At 42.7% G+C, this 14,802-nt stretch overlaps 1 protein-coding gene across 1 annotated transcript in view; it reads left to right on the top strand.

The window, feature by feature from the left end:
- DNAH8 (dynein axonemal heavy chain 8) overlaps positions 1-14,802 on the top strand; it is a 478,630-nt gene that overhangs the window by 389,721 nt on the left and 74,107 nt on the right. The window contains exon 72 of the mRNA XM_044291082.1: positions 3,437-3,564. Coding sequence (XP_044147017.1) covers positions 3,437-3,564 — 128 coding nt within the window. The remainder of the gene's footprint in view (positions 1-3,436; positions 3,565-14,802) is intronic.

The raw sequence follows: 14,802 nt of genomic DNA, 5'->3' as shown, positions 1-14,802 counted from the left end.
TGGGGCATTACAATTACATACCTGGCTGGCGGCAGTGAGGAGGGCTCGGGTGGCCCCCTAGGCATCAGCCCAATTGGAAATTTCCCTGTAGAGTCTATCCGGTCCACCCCTGATCTTTATCTAGCACCAACATACAGTACAGACCAAAAGTTTGGACACACCTTCTCATTCAAAGAGTTTTCTTTATTTTCATGACTATGAAAATTGTAGATTCACACTGAAGGCATCAAAACTATGAATTAACACATGTGGAATTATATACATAACAAAAAAGTGTGAAACAACAGAAAATATGTCATATTCTAGGTTCTTCAAAGTAGCCACCTTTTGCTTTGATTACTGCTTTGCACACTCTTGGCATTCTCTTGATGAGCTTCAAGAGGTAGTCACCTGAAATGGTCTTCACTTCACAGGTGTGCCCTGTCAGGTTTAATAAGTGGGATTTCTTGCCTTATAAATGGGGTTGGGACCATCAGCTGCGTTGTGGAGAAGTCAGGTGGATACACAGCTGATAGTCCTACTGAATAGACTGTTAGAATTTGTATTATGGCAAGAAAAGAGCAGCTAAGTAAAGAAAAACGAGTGGCCATCATTACTTTAAAAAATGAAGGTCAGTCAGTTCAACCGAGTCACCAGCCTCAGAAATCGCAAGTTAACAGCAGCTCAGATTAGAGACCAGGTCAATGCCACCCAGAGTTCTAGCAGCAGACACATCTCTAGAACAACTGTTAAGAGGAGACTGTGTGAATCAGGCCTTCATGGTAGAATATCTGCTAGGAAACCACTGCTAAGGACAGGCAACAAGCAGAAGAGACTTGTTTGGGCTAAAGAACACAAGGAATGGACATTAGACCAGTGGAAATCTGTGCTTTGGTCTGATGAGTCCAAATTTGAGATCTTTGGTTCCAACCACCGTGTCTTTGTGCGACGCAGAAAAGGTGACCGGATGGACTCTACATGCCTGGTTCCCACCGTGAAGCATGGAGGAGGAGGTGTGATGGTGTGGGGGTGCTTTGCTGGTGACACTGTTAGGAATTTATTCAAAATTGAAGGCATACTGAACCAGCATGGCTACCACAGCATCTTGCAGCGGCATGCTATTCCATCCGGTTTGCGTTTAGTTGGACCATCATTTATTTTTCAACAGGACAATGACCCCAAACACACCTCCAGGCTGTGTAAGGGCTATTTGACCATGAAGGAGAGTGATGGGGTGCTGCGCCAGATGACCTGGCCTCCACAGTCACCGGACCTGAACCCAACCGAGATGGTTTGGGGTGAGCTGGACCGCAGAGTGAAGGCAAAAGGGCCAACAAGTGCTAAGCATCTCTGGGAACTCCTTCAAGACTGTTGGAAGACCATTTCAGGTGACTACCTCTTGAAGCTCATCAAGAGAATGCCAAGAGTGTGCAAAGCAGTTATCAAAGCAAAAGGTGGCTACTTTGAAGAACCTAGAATATGACATATTTTCAGTTGTTTCACACTTTTTTGTTATGTATATAATTCCACATGTGTTAATTCATAGTTTTGATGCCTTCAGTGTGAATCTACAATTGTCATAGTCATGAAAATAAAGAAAACTCTTTGAATGAGAAGGTGTGTCCAAACTTTTGGTCTGTACTGTATTCGGTAGCGCTCTATTATCAGAGGGACCATGTACAACCAAAATTAGACATTACATAGAGAGCCACAAACTAATCAACAAGAAGATCAAAAGCTTTGTGGACCCTGCTCGCAAGAGCTTAGAATTACTGATTGCATTGTAATCTACCTTTAACCCCTTCCTGGATTCCCACGTAAAAATGCGTCGGGGGTCAGGCATTTTAAAATGCTTCATACAGCAGGCACCCGCAGCTAATGTCCACGACCGCAAGTCACGGACATTTAACTCTTCAAATGCAGTTATACTCTGGCTGCCCCCGGCGGAGATCAGAGAGCCAGAGCTTGTTAGCAGCAGCCCCTGTCCTCCTGTGTAATAGGAGGCTGCTGCATAGTAATTTTTATGGCGCCCTTGCCTGCGGCTCCATAGAAGCACAGTAAAATCCTCATAGACTCCAATGCTATGGGAACTATAAAAAAAAAAAATATATATATATATATATATATATATATATATAAAAATTTAATCACCCCCCTTTCCTCCAAGATAAAAAAAAATACACATTATGGGTATCAACGTGTGCAAAAACGCTCATACTATTAAAATTATAAAAATTTATCTCATACGGAAAATGGTGAAATTAAAAAAAAAAGTCTAATTAGCCGATTAGCCATTTTTGGTTGCTTCATTTCCCACAAAAAATGTTGTTAAAAAATTATCAAAGATCGAACGCACCCCAAAATGGTATCATTGAAAAGTACAGATCACCCTCACACAGCTCTGTACACATAACTATAAAAAAGTTATACAGTAGGGGTCAGAATATGGCGACTTAGGCTCCATTCACACGTCCGCAATGTGTTTTGCGGATACACGGAGACACGGATCCACAAAACACGGAAAGCGGCAATGTGCGTTCCGCATTTTGCGGACCGCACATTGCCGACATAATAGAATATGCCTGTTCTTGTCCGCAATTGCGGACAAGAATAGGACATGTTCTATTTTTTTGCGGAAACGGAAGCACGGATGCGGAAGTGCGGATCCGCAAATGTGGATGCGGACAGCACATTCCGTCCTCATAGAGAATGAATGGGTCCGCACCCTTTCCGCAAAATTGCGGAAAGGATGCAGACCCATTTTGCGGACGTGTGAATGGAGCCTAAAAGAAAAACTAAATGTCAAGTTTTTTTTAATTCAGTATAAAAAAAATATATACATATGTGGTATTGCCAGATTCATACTGACCTGGAGAATGAATCTAACTGGTCAGTTTTATTATATAGGGAACACCGTAAACACAAAACACAAAAAACGGTTGCAGGATTGCGTTTTTTTCCCATTTCATCCCATTTGTAATTTTTTTTCACTCTTCAAACTACACCATTAGAAAGTGCCTCTTGTCCCACAATGAAAAATTAAAAAAGTTATGGCTTTGGGAGGGAAATAAATAAATAAACGTTAAATCACCCGGTCTTGAAAGGGTTAATGATATTGACATTCAATCAGATGTACGTGTGCTGCAGTCCATATAAAGGATATTTTCAACAGTGTGATTGATTTTCCACATCCCACTCCATTCCCATTACAGCAGGAAGAGTTATCGCATTTACAGTAGGGACAATGCAAGGCAGTCAGCAAATCTTGGCCAGAATATCAATTACTGGATGCGCTATTTATCCCAGTTTTCTGAGAAGAGAGTGGGAGTTGAATGTCTTTTTTGGGGTTCCCCTGTGGTTCTCCACTTTAGCTGCTGTTCCAGTGGCAGACTTTCTGAAAATGGTGTAGGAAAAACATAAGTGATTAAGATGAAACGTTCACATTTGATTTCCCTAGAATCTTCTCAGTGAGGCAGAACTTTGCAGAAAGAAAGTGAAAACTGCATCAGATCTTCTCGATGGACTCAGCGGAGAGAGGATCAGATGGACCGAACAAAGCAGAGCATTGAACTCTCAGAGTAACAGGTAGACTCTAATGCTGAATCTGTCATTGTAGTGTATGCAGCCCCCTACTCTTATAACAGCATAAAGTGCACTTTGTGGTAGAGAAAAATCCCAGTCCTCAGAGCTACTGTAGCACATACTGCTGAGAGGGTTACCGCTGGCAATGATAGATGTCAGGACACACAGGACAACACATCCTGCGTGTGTGGGGCTGTATAGCCTGGTAACTAGGGTACACTGTAGGTAGAACATGGACTGGTCTGATTAATCACATTACATTTCGGAACCCCTAACTTTCCCCACGCCTCCACAACAGCACTACCTGGAGGATACCCACCTCTTCAGGGACAGGAAAACAACCGAGATCAGCGTATAAAAGCCCCCTCCCCTTACCTTCACCAGTTGTTTTCCTGTCCCTCGGGTGGCAGGGTATGGATCAGCGTGGTTGCACAGGGCTTTTAGTTCTCCCGGTCTTCCGGAGGGCTCCTGCAGGGAGAAGGTTCCCGGAGCAGTTTTAGAGTGCTCCTCCTTCCCCTTTGGCATGTGCTGGCTGCCCCGGGCTTCTGTTCCTGTGTTTTTGGGCTGGGAATCGTTGGTGCGGTGAATGGGGGTGTTCCCAGAGCCAGGGAACGTTCCCTTGACTACTTCCGGGTACAGCGCGCTGCGTGTGGCGTCATCACGGCCTTCCCTGAAGTGCTCGGGCCAGCAGCACCTTTGAAAAAGGAGGCACGCTAAGCTGGCTGCACTCTGCAGTACAGCATCGGCGGCTTGGGAGCATTGTCGACGTTTGCCTCCTCCGGACCACCAGCATGTCTGCCCCAGGTTATCTGGACCCTGCTAGAAAGACCACCGACACCTCCGGCCTGGTAAGCCTCCTCGAGGAGGACATGTAATTTTTACTGATTCACTCTATATTGGTGTACAGGGTGTGGGATGATCTTCTTGGTGACGGCTCTCCTTAAAAAAAAAATAAAAATGTTGATATCCTCAGTTTCTGTACTAACCTCCCCCCGCTGTTTTTAGGGAGGGAGAGCTTGAAACCTTCTTGAGAACCTTCACAAAAAAGAAGATGCCAGATGTGTAAAACAATGCTATCTGCTACTACCAAAAAATCTCTTTGTCTCAGATGCATAAATAGTGTGGTCTTGGAGGAATCCCTATCTATTGTGGATAGTTTAAGATCCTTAATTAAGGAGGAAATTGGAGCAGCCATTGATGCGAGATTGGCAGCAGTCTCTCCTAAACCTTCCACCTCCAGAGCGGTTCCCTTTGTGATTGATGACCATTTATCCGATCTGGATGAGGAGGAAGCTTCTTCAGATACAAATTCTAGTATCTCTGAAGGCTCCTTGTCCTCAGGTCGCTATTGTGTTCCATAGAGGAAACTGAATCCTTACTTAAAACCATTAGGGCGACAATAAATTTAGAATAGACCAAAAAAAACGTTATCTGTCCAGGATCAGATGTTTTTAGGATTGGCGGAGAAAAAGAAAAGAGTTTTCCCAGGATACACGAATATTAAAAATGTAATCCAGAATAAGGATCCTGATAAAAGACAGGCGGCATCTAGGATGTTTAAAAGAAAATATCATTTTGCGGAGGATGATTTCCTGGGATAAAGCCCCAAGGGTTGATGCTCCAGTCGGTCGGATCTCCAAGATATCCTAAGGATCCTATGGATAAGAAATGTGAATCCCTGCTCAGAAAATCCTGGGAATCTTCTATGGCAAAAAAAAAATCACAGAAATAAGCTAATAATGCACTTAATAAAGTAGATGAAGGCATTATATATGAACAATGTCCTCACTCTAATATGATAAAATCTGAGACAATTAGCCAATATATTTTGATCAAAACACATCTGTGCCCGCCTACCAAGCGCCAAGGTGGTCTCAAGTCAGGCGGGTCCTACGGTAAACCTACCTAAGCAATTGGGCTTCTATGTTCAGGAGCGAAGACCCCACACATATGGTGTGCTGCTCCTAGTCACCTCCATGTGCATCAAGCAACCAATGGGAGGAGGAGCAAGCACACCCATATGTACCACCTAATCAATGCGGTCTATGAGATAGGAAGGGCAAAAGTGCAAAGGAATGCTACTCCCAAGATAAAGTAGGAGCGCATTCACACTTGAAGGTGCCACTCCCTCAAGCATATACTACATAAACCAAAAAATCACAGAAAAACTTAAGATAAAAACATCCTGCACGGTATGATATATAAATGTGCGAATGTCCCTGGCCATATTATTGAAGAAAATCACAGAAATAAGGTAATAATGCACTTAATAAAGTAGATGCAAGCATTATATAGGGACAAAGTCCTCACTCTGATATGATAAAATCTGACACAGTTAGCCAATATATTTTGATCAAAACACATCTGTGCCCGCCTACCAAGCGCCAAGGTGGTCTCAGGCCAGGCGGGTCCTACGCTAAACCGAATCTTCTATGGCTATGCTGCGTTCTGGCATCTCGGCCACTAACAGTATACTGCAAGAACCCTGTCTTTATGGCTGACTCAGCTAGAGGAACATATTCAGTCAAGCATTCCTAGAGAAGATATTCTGGCCTCCATGCTGGTTTTAAAGCAGGCATCAAATTTCCTGGCAGATGTGGTGAAATTGTCAGCAAAGACTGCAGCCTTATCGAATGCCTCTCATAGAGCGGTGTGGTCAATGTCCTGGAATGGAGATTCAGCCTAAAAAAATAAGCTCTGTGCCATCTCATGTGAAGACGATCATTTATTTGGGAAAGCCTTAGATGATATCCTGGAAAAAAAAAGGCTTTTCTACGGAGTCAAAGTTTTTCTATCAGAGACGTAATTTTCTCTCCCGGAGACGTCCTGGGTTTGATCAAAAAAGGAAGAATTCAGGGGGGTTCATGGCAGTCTTCAAAGGGGAAAAGTAAAGGATTCCTCTTCTCAGAAAAATCCTCCCGTCCAAGTGCCACCCAATAACGCTAAAATAAAGTCAGGTTGTGGGAAGGATAAAACAATTCTTTCAGGCCTGGAAACATATTCACACCTCTCCATGGGTGCTGTCTATAATAAGATCAGGACACAGGCTGGAACTATCAGGTACTCCCCCCGACAGGTACCTGGAAAATTTAGGATTAAAGGGAGAAAGACAGGAGGCGTTAGAATCTCAGATTGCTCTTCTCCTTCAAAAGGAAGCAATAATCCAAGTTCCTCAAGAAGAAGAGAAGAAAGGCTTCTATTGTTCAATTTTTCTAATAAAGAAACCAAACTGATCATTCTGGGCAATCATAAATCTGAAGAGATTCAAGATGGAGCCAGTAAGGTCCACTATCAATCTATTATCCTGAGACTGGGTTATGGCAACAATAGACCTCTCCGATGCCTACTATCATATTCCAATCCATCTAGATTACCAGTAATATTTAAGGATGGCGGTTTGGGTTCAGGGGAGGATCAGTCATTACCAGTTCCAGGTCCTTCCTTTCAGCCTATGCTCTGCCCCAAGAGTGTTTACAAAGGTCATGGTGGAGATTTCAGGGTTTTTTTCATCTGTCAAAAATTCTTTTGATTCCATACGTATATGACTTATTGATTGTAGCCCCAGCGACAGAATCTCTCCTGTTTCAGATGCAGATAGTAATCCAGACTTTGTCAGACCTACTGTAGGTTGGATCATTAATATGCAGAAGTCAAATCTGCTTCCAGATCATTGGAAAGTGTTTCTAGGAGTACTTCTGGATTCTCACCTAATGTCCTCCTTCCTTCCTGTAAAAAGCAGGAAGATCTGATTCAGAAGATTTCAAAATTTCGACAATTGCATAAAACCTCTGTAAGAGAAATCATGACAATTCTATGTCTCATGACGTCCACAATATCTTCAGTAAAATGGGCTCAGGCCCACTCAAGAACTCTACAGTCATTCCTTTTACAGTCCTGGGACCGAAGAAAGACATTGTTGAACAAAAGATTGAAGATCCCTTCTCATGTAAAGCGCTCTCTGTCTGTCACAGAAGGTGTACAGAAACTAGAAGACACAAAATGAAGATCCGACTGACTGGATCCAAAACTAAGGAACCAGAGGGTAAGCCCTGTAACAGACCTGGCTCTCTCCCTTACTGCTCAGCCTATGCAAAAATCTCTATGGTAGATGATTGCATATCCTCGTTTCTCGACTGTATGAAACCTGAACACCCTATAATAGTGAGAGAACACGACCACCGGCTCCCTACACTTAATACGGAGGGAGTCAGGGTCACCTAGGATCCAGCAAACAGGAAAACCCAAATGAATGAACAAACTTATCTGTAGAAGACTCAGTAGTAGCATCCAGCATGCACACACTCCAGGAAGTAGTATAAACTGCAAAGTGATGCAGTATGGGAAGGGATTTAAAGGGATGCAATCAGTGCAACTACATGACAGCTGAGAGAGTCTAACAAGATGAGAAAACGAAAGCAAAACAAAAGGAACCTCAAGCAGGAGGTTCTAAAGAACGTCTGTCAGAGCTTCTCAGATGTCTGGTGGTGACAGTACCCCTCCTTCTACGAGTGGACTCCAGACACTCAGAGCCCACCTTCTCAGGATGGGACCTATGGAAAGCCCTGATGAGATGAGTGGCCTTAATGTCTGTCACTGGGATCCACATCCTCTCCTCAGGACCATAACCATCCCAATGAACGAGGTACTGGAGAGAACCGCGGACAACACGAGAATCCACAATCCTGGAGACCTGAAATTCAAGATTACCATCAACCACAATCGGAGGAGGAGGCAAAGACGAGGGTACAATGGGTTGGACATAAGGTTTTAATAAGGACTTATGAAAAACATTATGGATCTTCCAAGTCTGAGGAAGATCAAGACGGTAGGCAACAGGATTGATGACGGACAAGATTTTGTAAGGCCCAATAAACTTAGGACCCAACTTCCAGGAGGGAACCTTCCATTTGATATTCTTAGTAGACAACCACACCAGATCACCAACACGTCTCTTATCCGCCACACGCTTATAGCCGAGACAAACCTAATATCTCTGATGGTGGTTCATATAAAAGGAAAAGAAAATCATCTGGCGGATTTCCTGAGCAGAGAGAGGCTGAAGCAGGGAGAATGGAGCCTGAATCAGTGTGTTCGATCAGATTTGTGTAAAATGGGGGATCCCACTGATAGCTTTATTTTCCTTAAGAAAAAACTGAAAAGTGAGCAATTATTATCTTTTCCCTCTCCTACAGAGACCATCCTCTACACGCATGCAGATGGCCGAAGGGTCTCCTGTATGCCTTCCCTCCATTTTTTCTGATCCCCAAGGTCTTGACAAAGAGAAGGCTCACGTGATACTGATCGCTCCCTACTGGCCCAAGAGGGCCTGGTTTACTATTCTCAAGAATCTGGCAGAAGAGAATTACTGGACTCTTCCTCTACTTCCAGATCTGCTGCACCAAGGTCCAGTCCCTCATGCCAGCATCCCTCATCTTCATCTGACGGCCTGGAGTTTGAGCGTGCCATCTTAAAACGGGAAGGACTCTCGGACAAGGTAATACAGTGGATATAAAGGTGGAAAAATTTCTGAAATGATTTATCTTTGTCTCATTTTTTTACATTACAGAAACCTGACATTTTAACAGGGGTGTGTAGACTTTTTATATCCACTGTAAATACTTTAATGCAAAGTAGGAAACCAGTGATTTCCAAGATATATCTAAGATCCTGGAAGGCTTTTGTTTTGTTTGTAAATACCTCCTGGGATTCATCCATACCTCGATATCTGGGTCTGGTCCTAGATTTTCTCCAATCAGGTCTGGACAGAGGTCTTAGAGTAAGTACACTGAAGGTTCAGGTGGCAGCGTTAAGTGCCTTCACGGGGGTAAGATTGGCTGATATGGATCTGATTGGAAGTTTAAGGGTACTAATAGATTACACCCAAACTTCAGACACTCTGTCCCTCCGTGGGATTTAAATCTTGTCTTGTCCATCCTCATGGATTCTCCTTTTGAGCCCATTCAGGATCTATGAGACTTTTGACTTTTAAAACAGTTTTTTTTACTAGCTATTACAACAGCTAGAAAGGTTGGGGAGATTCAAGCTTTTTCAATTCAACCACCCTGCCTTACGGTTCTGGAAGATGGGATTATTTTATAACACTCCTGAGTTTCTGCCTAAAGTTGTTTCCAGATTTCATTGCCATCAAGAAATTTCTCTACCTTCATTCTGTCCTCAGTCTAAGGCTACATGCACACGAACATTGTTTCCATGTCTGTTCCATTTTATTTGCGGATAGGATGCAGACCCATTCATTTTAATGGGTCCGCAGAAAAAATGCGGACAGTACACCGTGTGCTGTCCGCATCATTATGTCCGTTCCGTAGCCCCACAAAAAAAATAGACCATGTCCTATTCTTGTCCGTTTTAGGCATTGTTACAATGGATCCGTAAGAAAAACCGGATGGCATACGGATGGCATCCATTTTTAGTTATTTTTTTGCGGACCGCAAAACACATAGGCTACATGCACACGACCGTATCTCAGAGAATGAGAAGTTCAGTAACTTAGACATGAGAAGATGTGTCCTTCAGTATCTAGAAGTAATTAAGGCCTTCAGGAAGACAACTCAGTTGCTGGTCTAGTACCTGGGCGTGAACCGGGGTGGCGCAGCTAGTAAGACATCCATAACACGTTGGATTAAGTCCTGTAAGTCTCTGTGTTGCAATGAAAAAGAGATGGCTCCCCCGTCATGACTGAGGGCCCATTGTACTCTAAGCTTGGTTGTCTTGTGGTCAGAGTGAGCCTCTGCCTCCCTTGAAGATATTTGCTAAACAGCTACTTGGTCAAGCCCTTCTACTTTTTATAGACACTATAAACTTGACGTACTGTCTAATAAGGACCTATCCTTTGGCAGAAAGGTATTGTCCGCAGTGGTCCCCCGGAGTGGATTCTTTGTTATTCCTCCAGGTAGTGACGTTGTGGAGGCGTGGGGAAAAGATTAAAATTACTCTTACCAGTAATTGGATTTTCCTTTAGCCTCCACAACTGCACATGGAATTCCTACCCTTTTCCATTTATATTGTTATGTTGATTAACGTTATTATATGATGCATCTATTTTTGAGTCCTAGGCTATTAACTGGTGAAGGTAAAGGGAGGGGGCTTTTCTACGCTGATCTCGGTTGATTTCCTGTCCCTGAAGAGGCGGGGTACCCTCCAGGTAGTGACGTTGTGGAGGCTAAGCTAAAGTAAAATTCAATTACCGGTAAGAGTAATTTTCATCTTTTGACATTTTCAGACATTTCTCAAGTGGATATATCCATTTTTTTTAAAGAAATTATATTTTTTTGTTTTTTTTACAACCTTTTTTTGTGACACATAAGGACTTAGATACTTTTTATATATTCTTTTTATTTAATTTTTCAATTCAACCAACAAATCATAGCATTTGATTGTTTACAGGCCTTGTTGGGATTGAAGTCCCTTGATTTTTGTTGTTGTTGTACACATGCACATAAATTATAGGTGTAAATTATATTTTAAAATTATAAAACAAATATGATGTATAACGTAACTTACATTATTCAATATTAAGAAGCGTGTATTTTTGTGTGTATATATATACAGTACAGACCAAAAGTTTGGACACACCTTCTCACACCTTTTCTTTATTTTCATGACTATGAAAATTGTAGATTCACACTGAAGGCATCAAAACTATGAATTAACACATGTGGAATTATATACATAACAAAAAAGTGTGAAACAACTAAAAATATGTCATATTATAGGTTCTTCAAAGTAGCCACCGTTTGCTTTGATTACTGCTTTGCACACTCTTGGCATTCTCTTGATGAGCTTCAAGAGGTAGTCACCTGAAATGGTCTTCCAACAATCTTGAAGGAGTTCCCAGAGATGCTTAGCACTTGTTGGCCCTTTTGCCTTCACTCTGCTGTCCAGCTCACCCCAAACTATCTCGATTGGGTTCAGGTCCGGTGACTGTGGAGGCCAGGTCATCTGGCGCAGCACCCCATCACTCTCCTTCATGGTCAAATAGCCCTTACACAGCCTGGAGGTGTGTTTGGGGTCATTGTCCTGTTGAAAAATAAATGATGGTCCAACTAAACGCAAACCGAATGGAATAGCATGCCGCTGCAAGATGCTGTGGTAGCCATGCTGGTTCAGTATGCCTTCAATTTTGAATAAATCCCCAACAGTGTCACCAGCAAAGCACCCCCACACCATCACACCTCCTCCTCCATGCTTCACGGTGGGAACCAGGCATGTAGAGTCCATCCGTTCACCTTTTCTGTGTCGCACAAAGACACGGTGGTTGGAACCAAAGATCTCAAATTTGGACTCATCAGACCAAAGGACGAATTTCCACTGGTCTAATGTCCATTCCTTGTGTTCTTTAGCCCAAACAAGTCTCTTCTGCTTGTAGCCTGTCCTTAGCAGTGGTTTCCTAGCAGATCTTCTACCACGAAGGCCTGATTCACACAGTCTCCTCCTAACAGTTGTTCTAGAGATGTGTCTGCTGCTAGAACTCTGGGTGGCATTGACCTGGTCTCTAATCTGAGCTGCTGTTAACCTGCGATTTCTGAGGCTGGTGACTCGGATGAACTTATCCTCCGCAGCAGAGGTGACTCTTGGTCTTCCTTTCCTGGGGCGGTCCGCATGTGAGCCAGTTTCTTTGTAGCGCTTGATGGTTTTTGTGACTGCACTTGGGGACACTTTCAAAGTTTTCCCAATTTTTCGGACTGACAGACCTTAATTTCTTAAAGTAATGATGGCCACTCGTTTTTCTTTACTTAGCTGCTTTTTTTTGCCATAATACAAATTCTAACAGTCTATTCAGTAGAACTATCAGCTGTGTATCCACCTGACTTCTCCACAACGCAACTGATGGTCCCAACCCCATTTATAAGGCAAGAAATCCCACTTATTACACCTGACAGGGCACACCTGTGAAGTGAAGACCATTTCAGGTGACTACCTCTTGAAGCTCATCAAGAGAATGCCAAGAGTGTGCAAAGCAGTAATCAAAGCAAAAGGTGGCTACTATGAAGAACCTAGAATATGACATATTTTCAGTTGTATCACACTTTTTTGTTATGTATATAATTCCACATGTGTTAATTCATAGTTTTGATGCCTTCAGTGTGAATCTGCAATTTTCATAGTCATGAAAATAAAGAAAACTTTTAAAATGAGAAAGTGTGTCAAAACTTTTGGACTGTACTGTGTATATATATATATATATATATATATATATATCCACTGTTTGGGGCAGTATAAAAAATTATATATAATGTGTATGTGTGAATAAGGCAGCTATAGTGACAGTTTTGGCTGGTGTTGTTTTCTATATATGTATATATATATATATATATATATATTTTTTTTTTATCACATTTTTCGGCACATAAAAGACCTTAGGAGTACATTTACACTTTTTATTTATTTCCCCTGCCACTGGGGCATCTATAGGAGTCACTGGCATAGCTGATCTGGGTCTGCTAAGGCCCAGCAGCCCGGCTATGCTTGGAGAACGCCTATTAATCTGGTGATCTCCGGGTCCAGTAGAGGCAGTGACATTGCTGCTTCCTCTGTTCACTATATAGTGCTCACTGAATGCTCCGCATGCTGGAAAACAGAAGGCAGAAGTGGTAATAATCTGCTTGTGTCTTCTCCTCTGATTCAGAGGCTGCTGGACCCAACCTGTTCTTGCTAGATTGCAAGAACAGGAGCTTTAAAGTTGCGCCATTGTAAATGTATGGCACGGCTTTAAATGGTTGTGTTGTGTCATGATATTGATGATCTATCCTCAGGGTGGGTTAGTAATTTCAGATTGACTGTTGTCTGACGCCCAGGACCCCCACGATCAGCAAAGTGACTAGAAACAGGATTAACAGATGAAAAATATGTAGGAGTATATAGCGGGTAACTGCTGGACTACCTACTGTATAGCGGTATAAAACCTGCTGGCCATAAAGATAACATCCTTTTTTGCACTTTTTTTTCAGTCAATTTTTTTTATTTTCATAATATTTGTTTTACGTTTCTGTGATGTTCTGTTCTATAAGATCACTGCACTGCAACCAAGGGATCACAGTCCCTGTTTGGATTAATTCACACTCAGGAGTTTCTGTGATCAGCTCCATTCGTATCGGGTGGCTATGGCAGGAAGTGCATGGATTTCTTTAAGCCGCATTTAGATGGGACAGTCTCCGAAATGTATGCCTTGATGAGGCACTTGTGTAACGTGGAATTGTAGTCACACTTGGGTCCATTCGCCTTTGTCTGGGCATCTAGCCAGCGCATTCATTTGAGGTTAGAGGTGGCCGTGGGGACAGAGGCTCGTCTCTAAGCATATTGGTTATTATTGGTATATAAGCCATTGCGGTCAGTAATTTGTATGCAGAGTTGGACGTTTTGCAGTGCCCCGGTCTGCATCGCTGCTCTGTACTACAAATACATTGGTACATTAATGGGGAGATTCATCAAAAAAGGGTATTTAAAAAAAAAATAAATGGTTGAGTTGCCCACAGCAACCAGATTCCACCATTCATTTTCCAGAGCTCTTTTGGAAAATGAAAGGTGAAATCTGATTAGTTGCTATGGGTAACTAAACCATTTTTTACACCAATTTTAATACATCTTCTATCTAATGGAAGATCTTTTAGTGGGATTTTTGCCTTCAGACTGAACGTGAAGACCTGACAGCTTATTATCGGCTCCTGCTGTACTCTACGCCTGCATTAATTTCCAGAAACCAGTCCATCTGCAGGTCCTATTGGAGATGCAGCTGGTGTAAGGAGTCTTACAGGCAATGCTCTCCTCCAGATCAGTGAAAACTCTCTGTAGTGTCACCTGTCCCCTAGAGAGAGGTAATTTGTGTACTGGTATTATGCGATTTTTAATATAGACAGTAAAAGTCCAATAATTTGGTGTGATCATTAATACTGCGGTGACAGATTATCAAAACTTGTGACTGTCTGTCACAAGCTGCTTGCCATAGCACCGGCCGATCGTCTTCTGGCCTCGCTATCCCACCACAGAAGAGACTGTGCTAGCGCCTCCAACACTGGGGACTTCACCCCGACAAAGGCAACAGGACTCCGGCCCCATTGAATTTTGCACGTTTTATCTTTTTTTTTTTAACCTTTCCACAATATTGGCGGATATAACCCTAATGTGACCCACACATTGCTACTGATCCTAACACTACTGAGGTCCTTCTGGTGTCCTTGCTCGGCCACTATTAATGACCAGCGACACAGACTACAGGGTAACGGC

The sequence above is a fragment of the Bufo gargarizans genome, chromosome 4, assembly GCF_014858855.1.
Source record: "Bufo gargarizans isolate SCDJY-AF-19 chromosome 4, ASM1485885v1, whole genome shotgun sequence".
Lineage (NCBI taxonomy): Eukaryota > Metazoa > Chordata > Amphibia > Anura > Bufonidae > Bufo > Bufo gargarizans.
Note: the sequence above shows the minus strand (reverse complement) of the source record. Positions and strands in the feature narration are given on the sequence as shown.